Here is a 27,697-nt window from a genome sequence, read left to right as displayed (position 1 = left end):
TATGTGATATCAGAGGACATTACAGGAGGAGGTAGGAGAGGAAGGACTACAACTCCCAGCATGTCCAGCCCGTTATTATGTGATACCAGAGGACATTACAGGAGGAGGTAGAGGAGAGGACTACAACTCCCAGCATGTCCAGCCTGTTATTATGTGATACCAGAGGACATTACAGGAGAAGGTAGAAGAGGACTACAACTCCCAGCATGTCCAGCCTGTTATTATGTGATATCAGAGGACATTACAGGAGGAGGTAGGAGAGGACTACAACTCCCAGCATGTCCAGCCTATTATGTGATATCAGAGGACATTACAGGGGGAGGTAGAAGAGGAGACGACTACAACTCCCAGCCTGTTATGTGATATCAGAGGACATTACAGGAGGAGGTAGAAGAGGAGAGAACTACAACTCCCAGCGTTTCTCTGGCTCTTACACAGACACAGTCACCTGAGTGGCTCCTGGATACAAGGCTCCGCCCACTGACATCACATGACGTCATCACAGGTCCTTTACCGCCTCTACTCTTTTACACTAATGAACTCCACCCCCTGTTGCGCTGATCACATGACCATGACGTCATCACAGGTCCTGCAGCTCTTTCTTCCTCGGGCTGCTAACAGGCACACACAGCCCCTCCTCCTTCCACATTTGGTCATGTGACCAGTGACGTCACAGATCTCCCTGTAACAGCGCCACTCTCGCATCTAGCAGTTCCACATCGGTGTCCGGCCGCCATGACGGAGAGTCCCCGGCCCCTCACCCGCTCAGGTCAGTGTGGATTAGTGTATCCATGTTCAGGGGCTGAGCCCTGACCGAGCACAGGCTATGCGAGGTGATGCTGCCCTGAGGTCTGCTCCTCAGTGTCTGACCTGGTGACAGGGGCTGACGGCGGAGCGTACCACAATATATAGGGGGGGTGTCTGTGACAGGGGCTGACGGCGGAGCGTACCACAATATATAGGGGGGGGGCGTCTGTGACAGGGGCTGACGGCGGAGCGTACCACAATATATAGGGGGGGGGCGTCTGTGACAGGGGCTGACGGCGGAGCGTACCACAATATATAGGGGGGGGGGCGTCTGTGACAGAGGCTGACGGCGGAGCGTACCACAATATATAGGGGGGGTGTCTGTGACAGGGGCTGACGGTGGAGCGTACCACAATATATAGGGGGGGGGGCGTCTGTGACAGGCTGACGGCGAAGCGTACCACAATATATAGGGGGGGCGTCTGTGACAGGGGCTGACGGCGGAGCGTACCACAATATATAGGGGGGGCGTCTGTGACAGGGGCTGACGGCGGAGCGTACTACAATATATAGGGGGGGCGTCTGTGACGGGCTGACGGCGGAGCGTACCACAATATATAGGGGGGGGGGCGTCTGTGACAGGGGCTGACGGCGGAGCGTACCACAATATATAGGGGGGGGGCGTCTGTGACAGGGGCTGACGGCGGAGCGTACCACAATATATAGGGGGGGCGTCTGTGACAGGGGCTGACGGCGGAGCGTAACACAATATATAGGGGGGGGGGGGGGCGTCTGTGACAGGGGCTGACGGCGGAGCGTACCACAATATTTAGGGGGGGCGTCTGTGACAGGGGCTGACGGCGGAGCGTACTAAAATATATAGGGGGGGGCGTCTGTGACGGGCTGACGGCGGAGCGTACCACAATATATAGTGGGGGGGGCGTCTGTGACAGGGGCTGACGGCGGAGCGTACCACAATATGTAGGGGGGGGCGTCTGTGACAGGGGCTGACGGCGGAGCGTACCACAATATATAGGGGGGGGCGTCTGTGACAGGGGCTGACGGCGGAGCGTACCACAATATATAGGGGGGGCGTCTGTGACGGGCTGACGGCGGAGCGTACTAAAATATATAGGGGGGGCGTCTATGACAGGGGCTGACGGCGGAGCGTACCACAATATATAGTGGGGGGGGCGTCTGTGACAGGGGCTGACGGCGGAGCGTACCACAATAGGTAGGGGGGGGGCGTCTGTGACAGGGGCTGACGGCGGAGCGTACCACAATATATAGGGGGGGCGTCTGTGACAGGGGCTGACGGCGGAGCGTACCACAATATGTAGGGGGGGGCGTCTGTGACAGGGGCTGACGGCGGAGCGTACCACAATATATATAGAGGGGGGGGCGTCTGTGACAGAGGCTGACGGCGGAGCGTACCACAATATATAGGGGGGGGCGTCTGTGACAGGGGCTGACGGCGGAGCGTACCACAATATATAGGGGGGGCGTCTGTGACAGGGGCTGACGGTGGAGCGTACCACACTATATAGGGGGGGGGGTGTCTGTGACAGGGGCTGACGGCGGAGCGTACCACAATATATAGGGGGGGCGTCTGTGACAGGGGCTGACGGCGGAGCGTACCACAATATATAGTGGGGGGGGGCGTCTGTGACAGGGGCTGACGGCGGAGCGTACCACAATATGTAGGGGGGGGCGTCTGTGACAGGGGCTGACGGCGGAGCGTACCACAATATATAGGGGGGGGCGTCTGTGACAGGGGCTGACGGCGGAGCGTACCACAATATATAGGGGGGGCGTCTGTGACAGGGGCTGACGGCGGAGCGTACTAAAATATATAGGGGGGGCGTCTGTGACAGGGGCTGACGGCGGAGCGTACCACAATATATAGTGGGGGGGGGCGTCTGTGACAGGGGCTGACGGCGGAGCGTACCACAATAGGTAGGGGGGGGCGTCTGTGACAGGGGCTGACGGCGGAGCGTACCACAATATATATAGAGGGGGGGGCGTCTGTGACAGGGGCTGACGGCGGAGCGTACCACAATATATAGGGGGGGGCGTCTGTGACAGGGGCTGACGGCGGAGCGTACCACAATATATAGGGGGGGGGCGTCTGTGACAGGGGCTGACGGCGGAGCGTACCACAATATATAGTGGGGGGGGCGTCTGTGACAGGGGCTGACGGCGGAGCGTACCACAATATGTAGGGGGGGGCGTCTGTGACAGGGGCTGACGGCGGAGCGTACCACAATATATATAGAGGGGGGGGCGTCTGTGACAGGGGCTGACGGCGGAGCGTACCACAATATATAGGGGGGGGCGTCTGTGACAGGGGCTGACGGCGGAGCGTACCACAATATATAGGGGGGGGCGTCTGTGACAGGGGCTGACGGCGGAGCGTACCACACTATATAGGGGGGGGGCGTCTGTGACAGGGGCTGACGGCGGAGCGTACCACACTATATAGGGGGGGGGGCGTCTGTGACAGGGGCTGACGGCGGAGCGTACCACAATATATAGGGGGGGGGCGTCTGTGACAGGGGCTGACGGCGGAGCGTAGCACAATATATAGGGGGGGGCGTCTGTGACAGGGGCTGACGGCGGAGCGTACCACAATATATAGGGGGGGGGGCGTCTGTGACAGGGGCTGACGGCGGAGCGTACCACAATATATAGGGGGGGCATCTGTGACAGGGGCTGACGGCGGAGCGTACCACAATATATAGGGGGCGGGGCGTCTGTGACGGGCTGATGGCGGAGCGTACCACAATATATAGGGGGGGCCTCTGTGACAGGGGCTGTCCGGGGGATGCTGACTGCGGAGCGTACCACAATATATAGGGGGGGGGGCGTCTGTGACAGGGGCTCTCCGGGGGATGGCTGATGGCGGAGCGCACTACAATATATAGGGGGGGGGGGGCGTCTGTGACAGGGGCTCTCCGGGGGATGGCTGACGGTGGAGCGTACCACAATATATAGGGGGGGCGTCTGTGACAGGGGCTCTCCGGGGGATGGCTGACGGCGGAGCGTACCACAATATATAGGGGGGGGGGGGGGCGTCTGTGACAGGGGCTGACGGCTGAGCGTACCACAATATATAGGGGGGGGGCGTCTGTGACAGGGGCTGACGACGGAGCGTACCACAATATATAGGGGGGGTCTGTGACAGGGGCTCTCCCGGGGATGGCTAACCGCGGAGCGTACCACAATATATAGGGGGGGCGTCTGTGACAGGGGCTGACGGCGGAGCGTACCACAATATATAGGGGGGGGCGTCTGTAACAGGGGCTGAAGGCGGAGCGTACCACAATATATAGGGGGCGGGGGGCGTCTGTGACAGGGGCTGACGGTGGAGTGTAGTACAATATATATAGGGGGGGGCGTCTGTGACAGGGGCTGACGGCGGAGCGTACTACAATATATAGGGGGGGGGGCGTCTGTGACAGGGGCTGACGGCGGAGCGTACTACAATATATAGGGGGGCCTCTGTGACAGGGGCTGTCCGGGGGATGCTGACTGCAGAGCGTACCACAATATATAAGGGGGGGGGCGTCTGTGACATGGGCTCTCCGGGGGATGGCTGACGGCGGAGCGCACTACAATATATAGGGGGGGGGGCGTCTATGACAGGGGCTCTCCGGGGGATGGCTGACGGTGGAGCGTACCACATTATATAGGGGGGGGGGCGTCTGTGACAGGGGCTCTCCGGGGGATGGCTGACGGCGGAGCGTACCACAATACATGGGGGGGGGGCGTCTGTGACAGGGGCTCTCCGGGGGATGGCTGACGGCGGAGCGTACCACAATACATAGGGGGGGGGGCGTCTGTGCCAGGGGCTCTCCGGGGGCTGGCTGACGGCGGAGCGCACTACAATACATGGGGGGGGGGGGGGTTGTCTGTGACGGGCTCTCCGGGGGATGGCTGACGGCGGAGCGCACTACAATATATAGGAGGGGGGGCGTCTGTGACAGGGGCTGACGGCGGAGCGTACCACAATATTTAGGGGGGGCGTCTGTGACGGGCTGACGGCGGAGCGTACTAAAATATATAGGGGGGGCGTCTATGACAGGGGCTGACGGCGGAGCGTACCACAATATATAGGGGGGAGGCGTCTGTGACTGGGGCTCTCCGGGGGATGGCTGACGGCAGAGCGCACTACAATATATAGGGGGGGCGTTTTCGACAGGGGCTCTCCAGGGGATGGCTGACGGCGGAGCGTACCACAATATATAGGGGGGGGCGTCTGTGACAGGGGCTCTCCGGGGGATGCCTGGCGGCGGAGCGTACCACAATATATAGGGGGGGGGGGTGTCTGTGACAGGGGCTCTCCGGGGAATGCAGACCGCGGAGCGTACCACAATATATAGGGGGGGGGGCGTCTGTGACAGGGGCTCTCCGGAGGGTGGCTGATGGCGGAGCGCACTACAATATATAGGGGGACGTCTGTGACAGGGGCTCCCCGGGGGATGGCTGACGGCGGAGCACACTACAATATATAGGGGGGGGGGGTGTCTGTGACAGGGGCTCCCCGGGGGATGGCTGACAGCGGAGCGCACTACAATATATAGGGGGGGGGCGGCGTCTGTGACAGGGGCTCTCCGGGGGATGGCTGACAGCGGAGCGCACTACAATATATAGGAAGGGGGGTGTCTGTGACAGGGGCTCTCCGGGGGATGGCTGACGGCGGAGCGCACTACAATATATAGGGGGGGGGGCGTCTGTGACAGGGGCTCTCCGGGGGATGGCTGATGGCGGAGCGCACTACAATATATAGGGGGGGGGGGCGTCTGTGACAGGGGCTCTCCGGGGGATGGCTGACAGCGGAGCGCACTACAATATATAGGGGGGGGGGGGGGGCGTCTGTGACAGGGGCTCTCCGGGGGATGGCTGACGGCGGAGCGTACTACAATATATAGGGGGGGGGGGCGTCTGTGACAGGGGCTCTCCGGGGGATGGCTGACGGCGGAGCGCACTACAATATATAGGGGGGGCGTCTGTGACAGGGGCTCTCCGGGGGATGGCTGACAGCGGAGCGCACTACAATATATAGGAAGGGGGGTGTCTGTGACAGGGGCTCTCCGGGGGATGGCTGACGGCGGAGCGCACTACAATATATAGGGGGGGGGGCGTCTGTGACAGGGGCTCTCCGGGGGATGGCTGATGGCGGAGCGCACTACAATATATTGGGGGGGGGGGGGGCGTCTGTGACAGGGGCTCTCCGGGGGATGGCTGACGGCGGAGCGCACTACAATATATAGGGGGGGGGGGGCGTCTGTGACAGGGGCTCTCCGGGGGATGGCTGACGGCGGAGCGTACTACAATATATAGGGGGGGGGGGGCGTCTGTGACGGGCTCTCCGGGGGATGGCTGACGGCGGAGCGCACTACAATATATAGGGGGATGGCGTCTGTGACAGGGGCTCTCCGGGGGATGGCTGATGGCGGAGCGCACTACAATATATAGGGGGGGGGGGTGTCTGTGACAGGGGCTCTCCGGGGGATGGCTGACGGCGGAGCGCACTACATTATATAGGGGGGGGGGCGTCTGTGACAGGGGCTCTCCGGGGGATGGCTGACGGCGGAGCGTACTACAATATATAGGGGGGGGGGGCGTCTGTGACAGGGGCTCTCTCCGGGGGATGCAGACGGCGGAGCGCACTACAATATATAGGGGGGCACATAAGATACCACAGTCATAAATGGGGGGGCACTACAATATATGGGGGGCCACATAAGATAAGTGACATAAATAAGTCGACGCGATCGGAGAGTCTCGCGGTCGGATACGTGGACGAGGTTCCGGAGTGTTCCTTTCTTCCTCGGTTTTGTTCAGACCTGAGAGACAGAAACGCTCGGAATCTTTTCTTCCTAGTTTTCCAGGACGTCCTCCATGACAGCACCCATGGAGGATGTCCTTACTGGTTTCTGTTGGGACAGGAAGAGAGACAGTTTAAAGGACCCCTCCCCACCCCCTTGCTCCAGTGTTCTTCCTGTCCCAACAGGGATAGGAGGAGTTAGACAGCTCTCTCCTAGTAAGTTAGGTAGGGAACGGGGGCGAGTCTGGTCGGGGGGTTCCTACCTCTCCTCTTCAGACTCGGCAGGCCCCCGAACCAGCACCACTCTGGGAAGCTGTCCCCTGGTTAAATCCCCGATTCGCTCTCTGGCCGGCCGGAATCGGGGACGCTGTTGCCGCTTCTCCCCATCGGAGCTCTGGGCTCGGCTTCGGCTCCTGCCTCCTCTGACGTCAGTTCCTGGCCGCACTCACGTGACCGGAAGCCGGAAGTAATGACGCTGATCTGTGGAGCGACGCGGCGAGCAGCATGCTGGAGACACGCCGATCCGGTGGTCTCGCATGTCCTGGGGGTTGACTCTTCCCTGGAATGAGTCCCCCTGGGAAAGAAGTGGAGGCGGAGTCAGGCGGCGACGGGCGGACCGGTAAGTCACTGAATCTTATTTAAGACGCCAGATGGCAGCCTGCTAGGTTGCATCATGGAGGTCCAGGCGTCCAGCAAACTTGAAACTTGCTCAGACTCCCCCGTCCAGGCCCCTGTAAGTAATACCTTATACAGGGATAGGTCTTTGGCTCAGCAGTTCCCTAATGGCCTTATCCCCCCCTTTCTCTTAGACTTCTAAGGAACCAGGGCACAGGCCTCATGGGGATCCCAAAAAGAAGGGCAGGAAATGCCCGACCTGCCAAACAAAGCTGCTAGAGTCCTATAAGAAGCAGCTATGCCCAGAATGTATCTCCAAAATTATGAGGGACGAACGCACATCCCTGCTTTCAGATCTAAGGGATATTGTAAGAGAGGAGGTGCAGGCGGCAACCTCTAGCCAAACACCCCCTCCTCCCTCCCCCCCCTCCTCCAAAAAAGCCAGGATCCAGTCAGGCTCTGACTCAGAGGAAGTAGGGTTATGTGCCTCAGACAATGACGACATGGAGTCCCTCCATCAGAATGAGCAGAGGAGATACTTCTTTTCGTCCGAGGACTTAGATTCCCTGCTCACCGCCATTAGACATTGAGGAGGAGGATCAGACTCGTTCGGTTGAGGACGAAATGTTTGGGGGCCTTAAAGTCAGGAGAAAGAAAGTCTTCCCAATAAATGAAAATCTTAAAGATCTCATCACAGAGGAATGGGCTGACGGCGAAAGGAACCTCTTTATTCCCAGGGATTTTAAAAATCGTCTACGGTTTGACCCAAAGGACACTAACCTCTGGGACGAGGTTCCCAAAGTTGATATCCAGGTGGCCAAGGTCGTGAAAAAAACCTCAATACCCTTTGAGGATTCGTCACAGCTAAGGGACCCCATGGATAGGAAGCTAGACGGCCTGTTGAAAAAATCCTGGGAGTCAGGGGCAACCGCAATTAATACCAACATTGCAGCTACTTCGGTTTCCAGAGCCTTAATCTTGTGGATTAATCAACTGGAGAGTCACCTTAGGGCAAGAACATCCAGGGAAGAAATCCTAGAGTCTCTTCCGCTTCTAAAGATGGCCTCTAGTTTCCTGGCGGACGCCTCAGCGGAGACCATTAGATTCGCAGCCAAGTCCCAGTCTCAGACTAACGCTGCTAGACGGGCCCTCTGGCTCAAGTCCTGGTCTGGAGACGTAGCGTCAAAGAACAGACTCTGCTCCATTCCGTTCTCTGGCTCGTTTATGTTCGGCCCAGTTCTGGACTCTATTCTCCAGAATGCGGCAGATAACAAGAAGGGGTTCCCTGAGGAGAAGCCAAAAAAAAACCAGCCCTTTCGGAGGCCCTCAGGCCAAAATCAGGCCAGGACCTATAGAGGGAAAGGAAAATCGGGCCGCTGGAGCTACCCCAAGGGTAGAGGCAGGGGTTTCCTCTTCAACCCCAACACCAATACAGGGAAACCATGACGCCAGACCAGTGGGAGGGAGACTTCGTCACTTTTGGGAAAGATGGAAGAGAGTTACCTGCAATCAATGGATCCTGGACTCCATCAGGGACGGCTTCAGGATAGATTTCAGAACTCCTCCTCCCCAAGTGTTCCAGGTGACCTATTTCGAATCTCCTCTCCTCCAACAGCAACTAAGGTCACATATTCAAGACCTCCTGGCTCTGGGAGCTATCACCCAGGTTCCTCCTCCCCAGCAGTTCACAGGCCATTACTCAAGACTTTTCTTTGTAAAGAAGCCAGACGGGTCGATGAGGACAATCATCAACTTAAAGTTTCTGAACAGGTGGGTGACGTACTACAGGTTCAAGATGGAGTCAATAAAATCCTCCACTCCTCTGATCCCTCCAGGTGCTCACCTTTGCACATTGGACCTCAAGGATGCGTATTACCACATCCCCATACATCCCCAACACCATCAGTACTTAAGGTTTGCGGTCAGGTACGGAAAGGAGACCTCTCACTACCAGTTCCAGTGCCTGCCGTTCGGTATCTCATCTGCCCCCCGCCTATTCACAAAGGTAGTATCCGAAATGATGGCCTTCCTTCGCCAGAATACAATTACAATCGTGCCCTACCTGGACGACTTCTTGCTGATAGCAGACTCGGTTCAAAAATTGATGGGGGACATCCACCAAACCTTAGCCCTATTCAAGGACTTGGGGTGGATCGTGAACTACCCGAAATCCGACTTGATACCGGACACAAGAAAGGAATTCCTAGGCACTCTCCTGGATACAAGAATACAACACTCATTTCTTCCAGAGAGAAAACAGACCAATCTGAAACAAAAGATAGAGTTGTTCAAAAAGAGGAAAACCCACTCGATCAGGGAAGCCATGCAGATCCTGGGTCTGATGACCTCCTGCATCTCAATAGTACCCTGGGCCCAATTCCACTCCAGGACCCTCCAGAATGCAGTTTTGACAGCTTGGAACAGAGACCACCGTTCTCTAAACTCCAGGATGAAAATATCGGGAAAAGTGATAAAATCCCTGTCCTGGTGGACAGAACCAGGGAATCTGGAGAAAGGAGTCCCGTGGAATTTGACTCCAGCCATAACCGTCACCACGGACGCGAGTCTGAATTGTTGGTTGGGGGGCACGTGGACCAGCATCTCTTCCAGGGTTCCTGGGTCCTTCAAGACAGGATAAGATCCTCAAACTACCGGGAACTGAAGGCAGTGCTGAAGACTCTGACAGCAGCCAAACATCTCCTCAAGGATCAACATGTCAGGATCCTATCCGACAACATTACTACGGTATGTTATCTAAAAAGACAGGGCGGTACCAGATGCCCGCTCCTTCAGGATCTAGCAGATCAAATCTTCATATGGGCAGAAAGGGAGGTTCGGTCCATTTCAGCAACCCATCTAAAGGGGTCTCAGAACTCGAGAGCCGACTTCCTAAGCCGTCACAGGATAGACGCGGGAGAATGGAATCTGAACAAACAGGTCTTCAGACAGGTCTGCCAGCTATGGGGTTATCCAGAAATAGACCTCTTCGCATCCAGGGGGAATTCTCAACTGGACTGTTTTTACTCACTAAACCCCAGCGAAAACCCAGTGGCAGTAGACGCCTTAGCCCAGAATTGGGACATGAAACTGGCCTACGCTTTTCCTCCTTTTCCCCTAATCCCGGCAGTCCTAAAGAAGATGAGGACCAGTACCACCACTCTGATCCTGGTCGCACCAGACTGGTCCAAGAGAGCTTGGTATCCCATCTTGAGGGAAATGTCGATCAAAGACCCGTACCCCCTTCCAGACAGGAAAGATCTGTTAACGCAGGGACCTCTGGAGCATCCCAATCTCAACAAGCTGAGACTGACTGCTTGGATCCTGAGAGGCAAACCCTGAGGAAGAAGGGTCTCTCCAATCAGGTAATATCAACACTGCAGCAATGCCGTAAACCGGTGACTTCAGCCATATATCTCAAAATATGGAAGAAGTTCTCATCTTGGCTAGTTCAGAATCATCCAGGGTCCAGTAATCCATCCATAGGCATTATACTAGATTTTCTCCAGAAAGGGTTCGATATAGGTCTAAGACCAGGTACCCTCAAGGTACAGATCTCAGCCTTAAGTTGCTGCTTAGATGTACCATTGGCAGAACATAGGTGGGTCAAGAGATTTGTCAGAGCAGTCTCCAGAATACGGCCCACCCTGAGACAAACAGTCCCTGAGTGGGATCTAAATATAGTTCTAAATGGCCTATGTGATGCTCCCTTCGAACCTATCGAGGACATTCCCATCAAACTTCTATCCCTCAAGGCGGTGTTTTTAATAGCCATCACTACTGCTCGTAGGATAGGCGAAATTCAGGCCCTGTCAGTTAGGGACCCCTTTTTGAAAGTCCTAGACGATAGGATAGTTCTTAGGCTGGATCATTCCTTTCTTCCCAAAGTTGTCTCAACGTTTCACAGAGAACAGGAGAAAATTCTCCCTTCGTTTTGTACCTCCCCCAAAAACATACAGGAGGAGCGGTTCCACTGTCTTGATGTAAGAAGAACGGTCCTCGCCTACATCAAGCGGACAAAATCCTGGAGAAAGTCAGCGAACCTCCTCATCCAATTCGGTGGTAGGAACAAGGGGAGCAAAGCCTCTAAGACCTCTTTAGCCCGCTGGATCAAGGAGACCATCAGGGAATGTTATAGACTGCAGAGTTCATCCTGCCCCATAACGTTGAGGGCTCATTCCACCAGAGCCATGTCCGCAACCTGGGCGGAGAAGGCTGGAGCTTCCATCGACCAGATCTGCAGAGCGGCAACCTGGTCCTCCTCCACTACCTTCGTCAGACACTACAGACTGGACTCTATGGCCAATCAGGACTTGGCTTTTGGCCGTAAGGTCCTACAAGCAGTGGTCCCCCCCTAAATGGCGTTCTAAGTTGTTAGTTCTCCATGGGTGCTGTCATGGAGGACGTCCTGGAAACATATGTTTAGTTTACCGGTAAACTGCTTTCCAGGAGTCCGGAATGACAGCACCCAATACTACCCCCCCATTTTCTGTTCCCTCCGGGACACTTTTTTGGTTTGTATATTTGTACTGCTACTGTATACAGTGTGAAGTAACACTTGTTCTTGAAATAAAGATGTGGCAGCCTATCCGGTGTAGTAAGTTATAAACACTGGAGCAAGGGGGTGGGGAGGGGTCCTTTAAACTGTCTCTCTTCCTGTCCCAACAGAAACCAGTAAGGACATCCTCCATGGGTGCTGTCATTCCGGACTCCTGGAAAGCAGTTTACCGGTAAACTAAACATGTTTCCGCAGTTTCAGGCAAACGCAAGCCATGTGACTGATCCCACTGCGCAGACGCTCACGGGCTTAGGGCGAGTTCACATCTGCGTTCAGCCTCCGTTATAGGAGCAGGAGATGGATTCGCACATAACGGAGCCCACGGGCCCCATAGACTATAACGGGGTCCGTTAGGTTTCCGCTCAGAAGATGATTTTGGAGAGACAAAAGTTGTGCCCACAGTGAAAACCCAGCCATTGGCAGCGCTGCCCTCTCCCTCCCAGCCAATGGCAGCGCTGCCCTCTCCCTCCCAGCCAATGGCAGCGCTGCCCTCTCCCTCCCAGCCAATGGCAGCGAAGGTGGGCGGGAGAAGATTCACTTGGCTGCCGAGGGGCCTGTGGTGAAGCGGATGGGCAGTACTTTCAGTTTGGCAAAACTGACAGATCGCCGCTGTACTGGCGGCAGCCTGCGTTTTAAAGGGGAATCAGTGGGGGGGGGGCAGGGGGGGAAGCAATTTATATGGTGTCGGGTGTGGGACCCCCACCGACCTGATATTGGTGACCGATCCCGAGGACAGGTCATCAGTAGTAAAAGCCCGGAGATCCCCTTTATACATTAATGATAGAGGGACCCCGCCGACCAGTGACCTGAGGGAAATAGAGAGTAGGACACGCCGCTCCTGGACAAACAGCTAAGCGTCGGGGGTCCCGGGTGTCAGACCCCGCTGATGCTGAGGGGGGCATGTCCTCCGTGTGAGCGCTGCAGAGGGGGGCATGTCCTCCATGTCACAGGAAGTCAATGCTCAGCAGTTGGGCTGAACACCTCTGAGGCCTGTGATTAGTGTCTGTCAAGAGGCGCTCTCCTTCCTCTATGGGGGTTCAGCCCTGATATCAGGGGGCGCTCTCGTCCCTCTATGGGGTTTCAGCCCTGATATCGGGGGGCGCTCTCCTTCCTCTATGGGGGGTTCAGCCCTGATATCGAGGGGCGCTCTCCTTCCTCTATGGGGGGTTCAGTCCTGATATCGGGGGGCACTCTCGTCCCTCTATGGGGGTTCACTCCTGATATCTGGGGGCGCTCTCGTCCCTCTATGGGGGTTCAGTCCTGATATCTGGGGGGCGCTCTCGTCCCTCTATGGGGGTCACACTTTCTGGAGATTTTTCGGTCTTTTCCATTAGAAGCAGAAAACTGAGGGGTCAGAATTTCTCCTGGAAACTAGAAAATGTCTGTTGAATCTGCGGCTCATAAACTGCTGCCGGCTTCCCATAGACTTCCAGGCAGCTGACTGCCACACTCCAATCATCCAGACTCTGAGGGCAGCGGGGTGAACTCCACCCTAATCCACCCACAGGTTTCTGTTCTCCTCTGCCGCATTTCAGGATCCACAAGAGGATTTACAAAGATGGTGGCAGAAATGGCGGCTGACAGCAGAGTTCCTCCTCCTGTTTGTGGCGCTCAGTATTGTATTCAGTTTGTGTGTTATCTCCTATAGGTTCTAACTCCAGGAGGAGAAGTCTCCGTTTTCTGTATTCCCAGGACTGTCCAGCGGAGAAGCTCCCAGAGAACCATCAGGTAGATGGAGCTGAAGTCTCCCCAGAATCTGACCAGAAAGGGATTGAAGCAAAGACCATTTTACATTTCCCTCTTCCCCCTCCAGGATGGCTCCTGACCATGAGATGATCCTCCTTCCACCAGGCAGGGACAGTGAGGGTAAAACATTTTCTCCTCAGTGTCTTCCTGTCCTTTCAGGTAGGGAGATGACATCATCTTCACATGGCAGCAGGTGCAGACTTGCCTTGGGCTCTTAGGTTTGTGTAATGGAGCCTGCCGCAGACCTTTCTTCCCTGCTCCTCTGGAGCACCAGTGGAGGCTAGGAGCCTCTCTGAGGCCCAGCGGTGACTGGACACCCGTGGAGTCCCTCCAGTCTTCTCCTCTGCTTCCTGAGATTCTCTGCTCCGGGGAGTGACGTCAGCAGGGTCTGGAGGCTTGGCGCCCACTCGATGCCCCTTCTGATGTTGGTGAGGCTGTGATCGGCTGGAGATTCTGGCTCCATTTGAAATGCAGCTTGATGTTGGAATGAGATCCAGCACAATCCTCCAAATATAAAATAAATCTAGCTTTTGTAAGTCCTTCAAAAACATGTTCCAACCATCATCAGTGTAATATAAAAACAGTACAGCGAAGTATGTGTGAACAGGGGAAACCACGGTCAACGCGTTTCTGGCAACACTAGTCGTTATATATGACCTACCTGTTATACGTCTTGCCACACATTATGTGAGGTCGTGAAGCAGCCACAGCTCCCACCCGATGACCGTGCCACAGAATACACCTGGGGGACGTAGCCGTCCTTTTCTCACATATATCAATAATTGAAGGTGTGAAGAACTCCCAGTAACCGTTCGGTTATTTTGCCTCCCTGCTACTTAATCCCTGTGGATACCTACTCCTAACAATGGACGTAGACGTCTGTGTATCAAGGACATGTGTACACACACTTCCGAGACATTCGGGCTGCTTCTAACCACAAGACTGAACACTTTTGGCTAGGGTGGGTTGATTTAAATCACTAGTCAGTAAGGCTTGATTTAAATCATAGTTTTCTATATAATGACTAATTCTTGCTGGTATAACGTATAATATACAAGTAGATGAAGATTTTTAGAATAACAACTTTTCATATTACTCACAACCTCTGTTCATGTTATAACATTTATGCTGTGAAGAAGAGGCCTGTGATCTCTGCTGAGTCAAATTCAGTTTTGAGAACTGCAAAAGTAAACCAAGCATCTGTGATAATATCTTGTAAGCAGAGAAACTGCCCAATAATCTTACAAAAACCTCTGGAAGAGCAGGACATTGTGAATGGATTCATGGAATTTACCAAAAAAATTACACACATAGAAACCTAGAATGTGTCGGCAGATAAGAACCATTTGGCCCATCTAGTCTGCCCAATATACTGAATACTATGGATAGCCCCGGCCCTATCTTATATGAAGGATGGCCTTATGCCTATCCCATGCATGCTTAAACTCCTCCACTGTATTTGCAGCTACCACTTCTGCAGGAAGGCTATTCCATGCATCCACTACTCTCTCAGTAAAGTAATACTTCCTGGTGTTACTGTTAAACCTTTGCCCCTCTAATTTAAAACTATGTCCTCTTGTAGCAGTTTTTCTTCTTGTAAATCTTCTCTCCTCTTTTACCTTGTTGATTCCCTTTATGTATTTAGCAGTTTCTCTCATCTCCCCTCCGTCTCGTCTTTCTTCCAAGCTCTACATGTTAAGGTCCTTTCATCTTTCCTGGTAAGTTTTATCCTGCAATCCATGGACCAGTTTAGTAGCTCTTCTCTGAACTCTCTCCAAAGTATCAATATCCTTCTGGAGATATGGTCTCCAGTACTGAGCACAATACTCCAGATGAGGTCTCACTAGTGCTCTGTAGAGCGGCATGAGCGCCCCCCTCTGTCTACTGGTAATGCCTCTCTCTATACACCCCAGCATTCTGCTAGCATCTCCTGCTGCTCTATGACATGGTCTGCCTACCTTTAAGTCTTCTGAAATAATGATCCCTAAATCCCTTTCCTCAGATACTGAGGTTAGGACTGTATCACTGATTGTATATTCTGCTCTTGGGTTTTTACGCCCCAGGTGCATTATCTTGCACTTATCAACATAAAATTTTAGTTGCCAGATTTTTGACCAGTTTTCCTAAATCCTTTTCCATTTGGTGTATCCCTCCAGGAACATCAACCCAAAGTGGACAGAGACTCCTATGCAGAGTGGGCCTGCCGCTTGCAGCTCTCCACTTCCAATTGGGTCATAAGCTGCCAGGCCACCACAGTGGATGACGTGCTGCAGCTCATTTTGCAGGAACAATTTTACGACCACGTCCAGACCGACGTCAGGGATTAGGGAAGGGATGGCAGACCCCTATTCTTACCTGAAGCAGCCAAACTCGCGGACGAGTATGCTGATACCCGCAAGGCGGCATGTACGACGCCTCAGATACAACTCCTTCGGACCAAGACGCCACTGGCGGCAGGAACCAGGTACCAACCCCCCAGCATACCAATACTCTCCAACCCACAACGCCCAGCTGGCAACGAGCCCCGCTGTATTCGATGCAATCAGGTGGGACACGTGACGCAACTGCCCCTGAAATCACCTGCGATCTCCGCATTGTACCAAGCTACAGCGGGACCCCAGAGGAGGCCGCCTCGACCTGAAGCTCGACCAGTCAGCAGACCCTTTCAGGTGGTGATACCTCGTCCCCCAGTAACAACAAACCGTCCTTCGCCTTTGTACCCTCCTCCCCGTGCAGCGCCTACACTCCTTCTCCGATTGGATGGGAGAAGGTGGTATACATGCAATCAGGTGGGACACATGCGGAGCAACTTCCCCCAAAATCGCCCGAGTGGGACCCCAGAGAGCAGCAGCCCATTTTGTACAGGAGTCCCCAGTAATGATGGTAGAAAGATGGGACAAGAAGAAGTTTGAGGTTCTCCACGAAGTGGACTCTGTGCAGGCAGCCACTCTAGATAACTGCCAACACCATAGGCAGCCGGTTAAAGTGAATGGATGCCCCACTCAATGGCTCCGGGATAGTGGAGCCACCATTACACTAGTACAGCCGCGGATGGTGAGATCTGACGACCATACAGGACGGGCCATTACAGTACGAGTGGCAGGGGGAAATATCGTCTGAATTCTGACCGCCCGAGTATACCTGGACTGGGAAGCTGATAACCGTGAACTGGAGGTCGGGGTGATGAAGAATCTGCCTGCAGACGTCCTGCTTGGAAAAGATCTGGGGAATTTGGCTTCATCTTTCGTAGTGGAGTCCTCATCTGAGGCATACCCGGTGACCGTCCGACAGCAGTTCAACCAGACAAGTGGGACCCAGATGCCTCTACTTTCGGGTTGGGAGCAGTGCTGAGCCAGGTGGGTGCCGTCGGCGGTGAGCACCCTGTAGCTAACCTCAGCTGCAACACTACCCCCAGGAGGTGGGGTACGCGGCTATTGAAAAGGAGTGCCTAGCACTGGTATGGGCTCTGAAGAAACTACAGCCATATTTGTATGGACGATCTTTCACGGGGCTTACCAACCATAACCCACTGATTTGGCTCAACAGAGTCTCTGGAGATAACGGACGTCTGTTGTGTTGGAGTCTGGCCCTACAGCCCTACGACTTCACTATTCACTATCGCCAAGGCAAGTTAAATGGGAACACAGATGGACTGTCCCGACAAACAGACTTGTTATCCGAATAGTCGCTGGGCATCCCACCAGGAAAGGTCTAACCGTGTCTCCCGGAGCAGGGAGAAAAAGGGGGGGGGAGGGCATTGTGAAGAACTCCCCAGTAACCATTCGGTTATTTTACCTCCCTGCTACTTAATCTCCGTGGATACCTACTCCTAACAATGGACGTAGGCATCTATGTGTATCAAGGACATGTGTACACACACTTCCGAGACATTCAGTCTGCTTCTAACCACAAGACTGATCTACCTAATTAAAATACACAAGATAACACTTTTGGCCATTGTCTTGGAAAAGCCACAGTGATTGCTTGTAAGCCATGTGACCGAGCCATGTTTTTGTAAATTGAATTTCCCAAACTCCATTGTCTCGCTGGCTCAGAGGAGGAGTTTGATGCTGTTTTTAAATTGAATGCCCTTGCTTTCCATTAAACGTTTTTTGTTTCAGCATGAAGCTTTGGCTCCTGTGTGGATTATTATGCGACACCAGCGATATTGTACTCAGTGGATTCTTGGTGATATTATTTCATGGGAATAAGGGAATGACAGACAGTAACTCATATTCAGACCGTCACAGAAGGGATGTTGAGCCTGCCGGTAATGGGGTGGGGGCTGTGGCTGCTTCATCTCCTCACCTAAATCTATAGCAAGACGTATAACATGTGGGTCATGGAATAGGACTGGTGGTGTCCGAAATGCATTGACCTAAGGTTTCCTCGGTTCACACGTGCTCCTTATGTACCCACCACATTTTTACACTCCTCAGCATTGAAATTGCAACACTAAGAAGGAAAATGTCACCGCCAGTTCTGTGAGAAGGTCTGGCAGACGTTCTTCTCTACCTTTTTGTATGATGTTCTTTGTTTTGGTTTCACTTTCTTATAACGTTTCCTTCTGCCAGGTGTCACTTATTTAGACTAATCGTCTTCCTTTATATTCCCTCCCATACTGCTTCACTTTGCGGTTTATACTACTTCCTGGATGAAGTGTTCACTGCTGGAGGCTGCTTCTGCTGTTTGCTCAGATAAGTCCTTTGCTTTATTGTGTTTCCTTGCTGGCTTGATTCTAGGTGACCCTGACTCCGTCCGTATTAAGTGCAGGGAGCCGTTGGTCGTGTCCCCTCACTATTATAGGGTTTTCAGGTTTTCACACAGACTTGGGTACGTGGGCATGCAATCGTCTACCATAGAGACCCTTGCATGTGCATAGCAGTCAGGGAGAGCTCTTAGGGTTTTATAGGGCTCACCTATAAGCTCCTTAGTTTGGGGTCAAGCCAGTCGCTCGTTTATTCATAAGTTCCAACTATCTGCAAACTTCACCCGTGACAGAAAAGTTGTTGAATTATGGAAATTACAGGATCAATCGACATGTTAATGATATGCAAGTTATTAAAAATGGAAACAAAACATTGTAAACATCTGAATATATTCAGTATGAGCTTCTCGTTTAGAAATCCCTGCTCTTTCATGACTTGGCAGCTATCAATGAGGTTATTAATAGTCTGAGGAATGTTCTTCTACACTGAATGCACTTGGGCACACAAATCATCAAGATCCGCTGCTGGCAGCTCCCTTTTCAATTGCCCACCAATGATGTCCCAGATGTGCTCAATGGGAGACAGTTCCATGGATGCTGCAGGCCATGGTAGCACATTTAGGCCATGTAGGCTGCTCACGGTAGCATGAGCAACATGCGGCCACGAGAACTTCTATTGAAAAAACAGCTTCTGGGACAATTTGGAGAAATGGCCGTACCACTGATTCCACAACCAAATCAACGTAACACTGAGCTGTTAATGTACTGAAATAAAGACTAGACGGGTCCGGCTACCGTATATTATGCCACCCCACACCATAATCTGGGGATAGGACCAGTGTGATGTTCCCATTTTGAAGGCCTTTTCATGACATTGTCCACGTGGTCTCCAGGCCAAGTTCTGGCTATCGTTGCTTCTGAGAAAAACAAAGGATTCATTGCAGAAGAGGACAGACCTCCATTCCAGCCTCCACTGCCGTTTTTTTGTGCACCATGATAGCCTCTTAGAGCTGTGGTGTGAGATCAGTGGACACCTGTAGCTGGACGTCCTGATCGTACCCAATGTCATGCAGATGCCTTCTGATGATTTGTGTAGACACTGTGTGATGTCCAATTTCACTTGCAGTACAGAATGGATCACTGCTTGCCATTCTAATCAGGCAATCCGTTCGTGCAGAGGTTCTCCTCAGTACGTAATAAGTGGCATGTCGACGTACAGGAGTCTGCTGCCACTGGGAGGTGGACACGGAGCATGAAAGGTGTTCACTCTTCCCACCAGATATACCCTTACCACCTAGATCAGTTTTCAGCTTTTTTTTTTTTTTTTCTTGGAAAGGATTTATAGTTGGATTCTTCCTCCCCAGCTGTGCCAGCATCACTGCCCTCCATATGGGGCATCACGCTGAAGGACATAATCCTGCTGTAGCTGGGGACCATCCTTGCGGTGAACAGGTAAGTATCTGCAGTGATTTGATATATATCTTTATATATACTCATTTCTCCAGGGCCACCAGTGACTGCTTCTGAAATCCCCCTTAATCACGCTGCCCCGCAAGGACACCGAGCTGATCTGCACATACCACACCGGTCCTTCATAGGTGGTCATCAGTGCTGCTCTGTTCCGTATAAAGGGTGTGGTATCCGAGGAATCTCCATCTATTGTAGATAGCCTGAGATCCTTAATTTAGGAAGAGATTGGAGCAGCTATCGACGCAAGACTAGTGGTAGTCTCTTCGAAATCATCCACCTCTAGAGCGGGTCCTTCTGTGACTGAGGAACAGATTTCCGAGCTGGATGAACAAGAGGCTTTTTTAGATGCAGAGTCTAGTGGATGTGAGGACTCCTCAGGTAGCCCCTTTATGTTCTATTGAGGAGACTGAAAGCTTACTTAAAAACATCAGGGCAACAATAAATTTGGATGAGTCAAAAGAACCTTTGACTGTCCAAGATCAAATGTTCTTAGGACTAGGGGAGAAAAATAAGAGTCTTCCTGTTTCACTCTAACATTAGAAATTTAATCTTGAACGAATGGAAGGATCTAGAAAAGATACAGGCAGCATCTAGAATGTTCAAGAGGAAGTATCCCTTTAATGAAGAAGATTCCAGCTCTTGGGGATAAAGCCCCAAAAGTAGATGCACCAGTGGCTAAAATTTCTAAATGATCCCCATTACCCTTCGAAGACCTGGGAGTCCTTAAGGATCCTATGGACCAGAAGTGTGAATCCTTACTCAAGAAGTCCTGGGAGTCTTCAATGGCTTCATTACGTCTAAGAATATAAGCTACTTATACAGCAAGAACTCTGTCATTATGGCTAACTCAATTGGAAGAGCATATTCAGTCGGGCACTTCAAGAGAGGACATTCTAGCCTCCATCCCGATCCTGAAACAAGCTTCCAACTTCCTGGCGGACACTTCCACAGATGTCGTGAAATTATCAGCAAAAACCGCAGCTTTATCAAAGTCTCTTGTAGGGCAATTTGGTTAAGATCATGGAATGGAGATGCGGCATAATAAAAATTACTTTGTGCCATCCCTTGTGAAGGGGATCGCTTATTTGGGAGGACACTAGACAATATCCTAGAGAAGGCTACCGATAGGAAAAAGGGCTTCCCTACCAAATCGAGTTTCTTCCATCAAAAACGTAATTTTCGTGCCCAAAGACGACCTGCATTTGATCAGAAAAAGAAAAATCTGGGATCCTCAGGGCAATCATCGAAAAACAAGAATAGAGGATTCCTCTTCTCGGATAAGTCCTCCCGTCCAAGTACCACACAATGACTCCAGAAGTCCAGTCGGGGGGAGATTAAAAGAATTCCACCAAGCCTGGGGGCAGATTCATGCATCTCCTTGGGTACTATCTATAATTGCATCAGGATACAGGCTGGAGCTATCTAAGTATTCCCCCAGACAGATACCTGGAGAATTCAAGGTTAAAAAAGGAAAAACAAGAAGCTCTAGAATCACAGATTGCGCTTCTACTTCAGAAAAAAGCAATAGTCCAAGGAAGAAAAAAAGTTATTTTTAGTGAAGAAACCAGACCAGTCATTCATATTGATAATAAATCTGAAGAATCTAAACAAATTTATAATATACAAGAAGTTCGAAATGGAAACAGGTCAGGTCCACAATCAACCTAATATCCAAAGACTGGGTAATGGCAACAATAGATCTATCCGATGCTTATTACCACATTCCAATCCATCAACATTACCAGAAATTTTTGAGAATGGCAGTCTGGATTCAGGGGAGAATCAATCATTTCCAATTCCAGGTTCTTCCCTTTGGCCTATCCTCTGCCCCAAGGGTATTTACAAAGATTATGGCAGAAATATCAAGCTTCTTCCATCGGTCAGAGATAGTCTTGATTCCATACCTGGACGACTTGTTAATAACGGCCCCGACAACAGAATCCCTTCTCTTGCAGTTACAGACTGTAATCGAAACCTTGTTACATTTAGGTTGGATCATCAATATGAAAGTCAGACCTAGTTCCAGATTATAGAAAAGTATTCTTAGGGGATACTCCTAGATTCTCATCTAATATCCTCCTTTCTCCCGGAGGAAAAAAGGGAAGACCTGGTCCGAAGAATAGCAAGGTTTCAAAGATTACATAAGACATCTATAAGAGAGATCATGATGATTCTGGGAGTAATGACTTCCACAATATCATCAGTGAAATGGGCCCAGGCTCACTCAAGAGTGCTTCAGTCCTTCCTGTTACAGGTCCTGGGATCGAAGACAAATATCTTTAAACAAGAGGCTGGAGAGTCCGTTCCATGTAAAGCGCTCTCTTACCTGGTGGCTCAAAGAAGAGAACCTTTCCAGAGGTGTGGAATGGCAGCAGTCTGAGCAAATAGTAGTCCCGACGGATGCAAGCAGCTAAGGCTGGGGAGCTCACCTGAACGGCAGGACATGTCAGGGACTATGGCAGAAGAGCCTTATCCAGCCATCTTCCAACATGCGAGAGCTTCAGGCAGTCTGGCAGGCACTAAAATATTAGGCTCCATCCCTGGTCCAGAATTATGTGAAGATATTTTCCGACAATTTGACCATGGTTGAAGGGGGGACAAGAAGTAGTCTCCCCTGGTGGTGGCAGAAAAATTAGTTTGGGCCGAAGCAAACCTAAAATCTCTGACGGCGGTACATATAAAGGGGAAAGAAAATAATCTAGAATCTAGCGGACTTCTTGAGCAGAGAAAAACTGAGACAAGTAGAATGGAGCTTAAACCAGACAGTATTCGACCAGATCTCAGCAAGATGGAGGACACCTGGTAATAGACTTGTTTGCTTCAAGGAAAAACAAGAAAGTCAGCAAATTTATTCCCTTGTCTTACAAAGACAAACCACTGCAAGTGGATGCTTTAGCACACAAATGGCCGAAGGGTCTCCTGTACGCCTTCTCTCTAATACCAAAAGTCCTGACAAAAGTGGTAGAAGAGAAATCCCAATTAATATTAATAGACCCATACTGGCCCAAAAGGACATGCTTTCCGATACTCAAGTCTCTAGCAGGGGAGAATTACTGGAGCCTTCCCCTTCTTCCGAATCATACTCCAGGGTCCAATTCCTCATACCAACTCCATCTGACAGCCTGGAGATTGAATCGGAACATCTTGAGAAGGAAGGGGCTATCCGAAAAGGTAATGGATACTTTACTGCACAGCAGAAGAAAATCTGTTACTTCAAAAATATATATAAGATTCTGGAAAGCTTTCCTGGCTTTTTCTAAAACTTCCTGGGACCCGTCAGGCCCCTAGACCTAGGACTAGTTCTAGATTTTCCTCAATCAGGACTAGATTGAGGTCTTAGAATAAGCACCTTTTAAAGGTACAGGTATCAGCATGAAGTGCATTTATAGGTGAAAAACCTGGCTGAATCAGATCTGATTAGAGGGTTTTTCAGGGGCGCTAGTAGATTACACCCGAAGTTCAGATCCTCCGTCCCAACCTGGGATTTAAATCTAGTTCTTTCCAGCCTCTCGGATTCTCCCTTTGAACCCATTCGAGATTTATCTATGAGACTGTTGACCTTTTGAAACTATTTTTACTAGCAATTACGACAGCTAGAAGAGTCAGGGAGATTCAGACTTTTTCGATTCAGCCCTCATACCTTACAATACTGAAAGATAGAATTGTTTTAAGACATTTTCCCCTGAATTTCTTCCCAAAGTGGTATCTAAATTTCATTGCAGTCAAGAAATGTATCTTCCTTCATTCTTCCTCAGGCTTCTTCTTATGAAGAAAAGAGATGTGTTCTTCAATATCTGGATATTACAAAGGACTTCAGAATGACAAATCAATTATTGGTCCAGTTCCTGGGCACTAACCAGGGTAGATCAGCTAGAAGGGCTTCCATAACACATTGGATTAAGTCCTGTATATCTCTGTTACATTGGAAAAGAGATGACTCCCCCGTCGGGACTAAAGGCCCATTCTACGCGAGCCATGGCTGCCTCTTGGGCAGAAGGGGCCTCTGCCTTGCTTGAAGATATCTGGGCGACCCCTTCTACTTTTTACAAAGATTATAAACTTGATGTGCTATCTAATAGAGACCTATCCTTTGGCAGAAAAGGTTTATCTGCTGTGGTCCCCCCCATGAGTAGATTCTTTGTTATTCCTCCAGGAAGTGCAGTTGTGGAGGCGTGGGGGAAAATATGAAAATTACTCTTACCGGATTTTCCCTTAGCCTCCACAGGGGCACCGGGAATTCCCACCCAATTTTTATTTTATTTTTTACATTTATTTTGATATTTATGGGCAGTTGACCCTTTCTTTCATTTGTATTGTTATATGACTTAACCTTATTAAATGATGCATCTACTTGAAGTTCTAGGCTATTAACTGGTGAAGGTAAAGGGGAGGGGGCTTTTATACTTCGATCTTCATTGTTTTCCTGTCCCTGAAGAGGCGGGTACCCTCCAGGAAGTGCCGTTGTGGAGGCTAAGAGAAAATCCAATAATTGGTAAGAGTAATTTTCATCTTTCATTTGGCGGCAGCTTTCCGCACCTCCGTTCCACTATGAGACACCATCCTCAAACTCCTCTGCTTCTACCGAGGGTCATCACCACAGCACTATCTCTTCTACATTCTTGGGGGACTTCATCTGCAGACTAGGTAAGATCTGCTTAACCCGACACCCCCCCCCCCCCCCTTCCAACAGGGATAAGCTTTAACCCTTCTACAGTGTTGTTGGGCCCTGTTCCTTCAGGCAGGCTTGAATCTGGGCCTAGGTCTCAAGTTCTCTCAAGGGACAGGTCCTCTGCACTATCTATTCTTTATTCAGTGGCCTGTCGCTACCAATTTGACGACTCGCACCTTTCTTTGGGGTGTGGCCCTCACGGTATCCACTTACTGCTGTCTATTACCACCTTGGAACCTCAACCATATTCTGGGCTCACTCCCACAGTCTCCGTTCGAATCCTTACAGGATATTTCTTTACGTTTTCTTTCTTCCAAGGTAGCCTTCTTGGTCACGTCACATCTATCCGCAGAGTTTTGTAAATGGTAGCCGTGTCTTGGAAATCCCCTTTCTTGATTTTACATCAGGAAAAGGTTGTTCTCTAAGGAGCTTGAGGCGTCTTAACCCACCATCTCTTGCTGGAGTTGTTTAACCATATATGAGGTGTGCTGCTGTAAAGGCTGGGAGATCCCCTTTCTGGGTTACCCATGACTCTACTTGTTTCTGCAGAGGTTTTTGGGCAGTGCGTCACCAAGTGTCTGCTTTGCAGGTGTTTAAGGCCACTACCTGATCCTCTTTTCACACCTTTACAAAATTTTATCAGGTGCACACATGATAAAAGCGAATGGGCTGCAAGGTTCTGCAGGCAGTGGTCCACTAATCGCATGTCTGTTTTCTAAACCCTTTTGTTCCCTCCCTGGACCCGACTTTGTCCAATCGTCTGCCTTGTGTCCTTCAATGACCGAGATGAGAAAAAAGGATTTTTGCTTTTCCTTAAAATCCTTTTCTCTTCCATGCGTAGGGGGACGCAGGTTCCCACCCTTCAGATCCTTGTTGTGTAGGTTCATTTTTTCCTGAGCACTAGCTTCTCCATTATGGGCTGTTTCTGTTCTGGGTTCCTCTGTTACCTTGGCTATGTTTTCCTGTTCTCCTACTGCTCTGGCACTCACTTATTTAGCGTAGTCCCCCTGGCAACAGAATAGGTGGGGGGAGGAGGAATGAACGCTTTTATGCTTGGTGTCCTCCTCCTAGTGGTAGCAGCTATACCCATAGTCTATCATATGTCCCCCAATGAACAGAAGACAAAAGGATTTTGCTTTCCTTCAGGGTTAACGTTTGCACTTCTCGTAACCCTTAAGACTGTATTGATGTTGGGAATTACTTCAGACAGGAAGCTTAATGAAAGTCAAGCCTTTCAATTACTGACCCATTTTGGCTATAATGGATGAGAGAATTGTTCTTAGATTCGGTCATTTCTTTCCCCCTAAGGTAGTTACTGATGAAATTTGAAGGTGTTCTTCCTTCCATTTGTGAAATTCCTAAGACTGAAAGTGAAAAAACATTCCTTAAGTTGGATGTTAGAAGATGCCTTCTTCAGCACCTGGAGGTTACAGAACCTTGGAGGAAGTCTAATAGTCTTTTAATCTATATTCAAGTTAATAGGAAGAGGATGAAAGCTTCCAAGATCTCCATCAGCAGGTGGAGTAGAATGGCTACTTGTGAATCCTACAGAACCATGGACAAGGAGCTGCCTTGGGAACTTAAAGCCCACCCGACTAGAGCTTCATCCACTACCTGGGTAGAGGGGCATCTGCCTCCACTGAACACATTTGTAGGGCAGGCAGCTTGGGTTCTTCCTCACACTTTTGTGAAACATTATAGAGCGGATATTCATTCAAAACAAGATTTAGTATTTGGGGAGAAAGTCCTCCGGGCAGCAGTCCTACCATAGACTGTAATGTGGTAGATCTCATGGTCAGGTGCCGTAGTGGAGGGTGAAGGGGAAAAGCCGAATTAGTACTTACCGATAATTTTCTCTTTTAACGTAACCTCCACAACGGCACCACGTAACTTCCCAACATTATGATATATCTAAAAATACTGAAACATAATTGTACATATGAAAATATTCGACTGACCAAACCTTTGAGAGGATTTGTTTAATAAATTATATTTTAATTTCAACACCAAATAAAATTGTAAAAAATCAATACAAAATACATATGAAAACGCATGATGCCCACCCCTAACCAACCCGAACACCTACCCCCCCCCCCCCCCCCCCAGCCAAAGAATAAACAGCAGCAGAGTAGTAAAGGGATCAATTCAGAACGGTCCCATTTCAAACACCCTTTTTTTTTTCTCTCCCAAATTGATGTCCATTTTTTATATTGGCCTATATGATTATAATGAATCTTTTCAGAACAGCTTACAGTCCTAACTAAATTTACCCAAGCTGCCCTTGACGGTCCATCTTTAGAGCCACTGCCAGACAACTGTCAATCCGGCCAAGAAGAGCGTCGTTGCACATATGGAAATATTCAGCTAGCATGAAGAGGGTGTCTGCTTCCTGCAAGTTCTCTTTAGGGTCTCTCAGGGTTGCAGGACATTGAGGAAAAGATGGAGAAGGGCCCTTTTAATCTTCTTTTCCCTCCCTTGTGGGTGGAGGATCATCTCATGGTCAGGTGCCATAATAGTTTAGTGAAATAGGAATTTCAAATAAGACTTCATTTTTTTTTTCTTCTTTAGGATAAAAATCTAAAGGATATTAAGGTTGAGGTTAAAGATGAAGAAAAAGAGATGGATTTATGGGGCGATCAGCAGGGTAAGGAGGGGGGCTGTCATGTATGTTTTTAGGATACTACTCCCATCATCTGATTTTCACATCTGTTCTGTCCCTATGTGTTTCCTTCAGATGGACTTGTAGAAAAAAAATTCCCCAAGAGATGTCCCCGTCCTCTGTATTTCCAGGACTTTCCAGAGGAGAAGCTCCCAGAGAACCATCAGGTAGATGGAGCTGAAGTCTCCCCAGAATCTGACCAGAAAGGGACTCAACCAAAGACCATTTTACATTTCTCTTCTTCAGGATGAAAATCTGATGGATATTAAGGCTGAGGTTAAAAATGAAGAAGAAGAGGAGACGGATTTATCGGACGATCAGCAGGGTAAGGAGGGGGCTGTCATGGGTTACCTGGATACTACTCCCATCATCTCATCATCACATGTAGTAATCTCTCCTGTCCCTGTGTGTTTTCTACAGATGGACTCATAGAAAGAAATCCCCCCGAGAGATGTCCCCGTCCTCTGTATTCCCAGGACTGTCCAGAGGAGAAGCTCCCAGAGAACCATCAGGTAGATGGAGCTGGGCCCTATACACATCTATATAGGGGGGTCCTGCAGTCATAGAGGGGTCTTAGATGGTGGGGGTCTCTTATGTGGATCTGTTAGATTTCCCACCTGTCTGCTGTATTGTCCTGAATTGTTACAGATGACAAATCAGGGGGAAGATGTAACTGATATTAAAGTGGAGGATGAAGA

The 27,697-nt window shown here is 50.7% G+C and overlaps 1 protein-coding gene and 1 long non-coding RNA gene across 2 annotated transcripts; both read left to right on the top strand.

The window, feature by feature from the left end:
• The first annotated feature begins 649 nt into the window (after positions 1–649).
• On the top strand, positions 650–26,984 carry LOC122933916. The gene is made up of 3 exons (XR_006388580.1): positions 650–769; positions 13,396–13,475; positions 26,909–26,984. It is a non-coding gene; the product is annotated as an uncharacterized LOC122933916 (long non-coding RNA).
• Positions 7,853–13,382, top strand: LOC122933830. The gene is made up of 2 exons (XM_044288889.1): positions 7,853–10,554; positions 11,149–13,382. Exon 1 carries the CDS (start codon positions 8,681–8,683, stop codon positions 10,529–10,531), a length of 1,851 nt encoding a protein of 616 aa, XP_044144824.1. The 5' UTR covers positions 7,853–8,680; the 3' UTR covers positions 10,532–10,554; positions 11,149–13,382.
• Positions 26,985–27,697: the final 713 nt, after the last annotated feature.

This window comes from Bufo gargarizans, chromosome 4, assembly GCF_014858855.1.
Source record: "Bufo gargarizans isolate SCDJY-AF-19 chromosome 4, ASM1485885v1, whole genome shotgun sequence".
NCBI classification, from domain to species: domain Eukaryota; kingdom Metazoa; phylum Chordata; class Amphibia; order Anura; family Bufonidae; genus Bufo; species Bufo gargarizans.
This window is presented reverse-complemented; position numbering and strand designations above follow the sequence as displayed.

Excerpts from the sequence above, each read along its gene's own strand:
- LOC122933830 (XM_044288889.1), top strand. The coding sequence starts at position 8,681 with ATGGAAGAGAGTTACCTGCAATCAATGGATCCTGGACTCCATCAGGGA.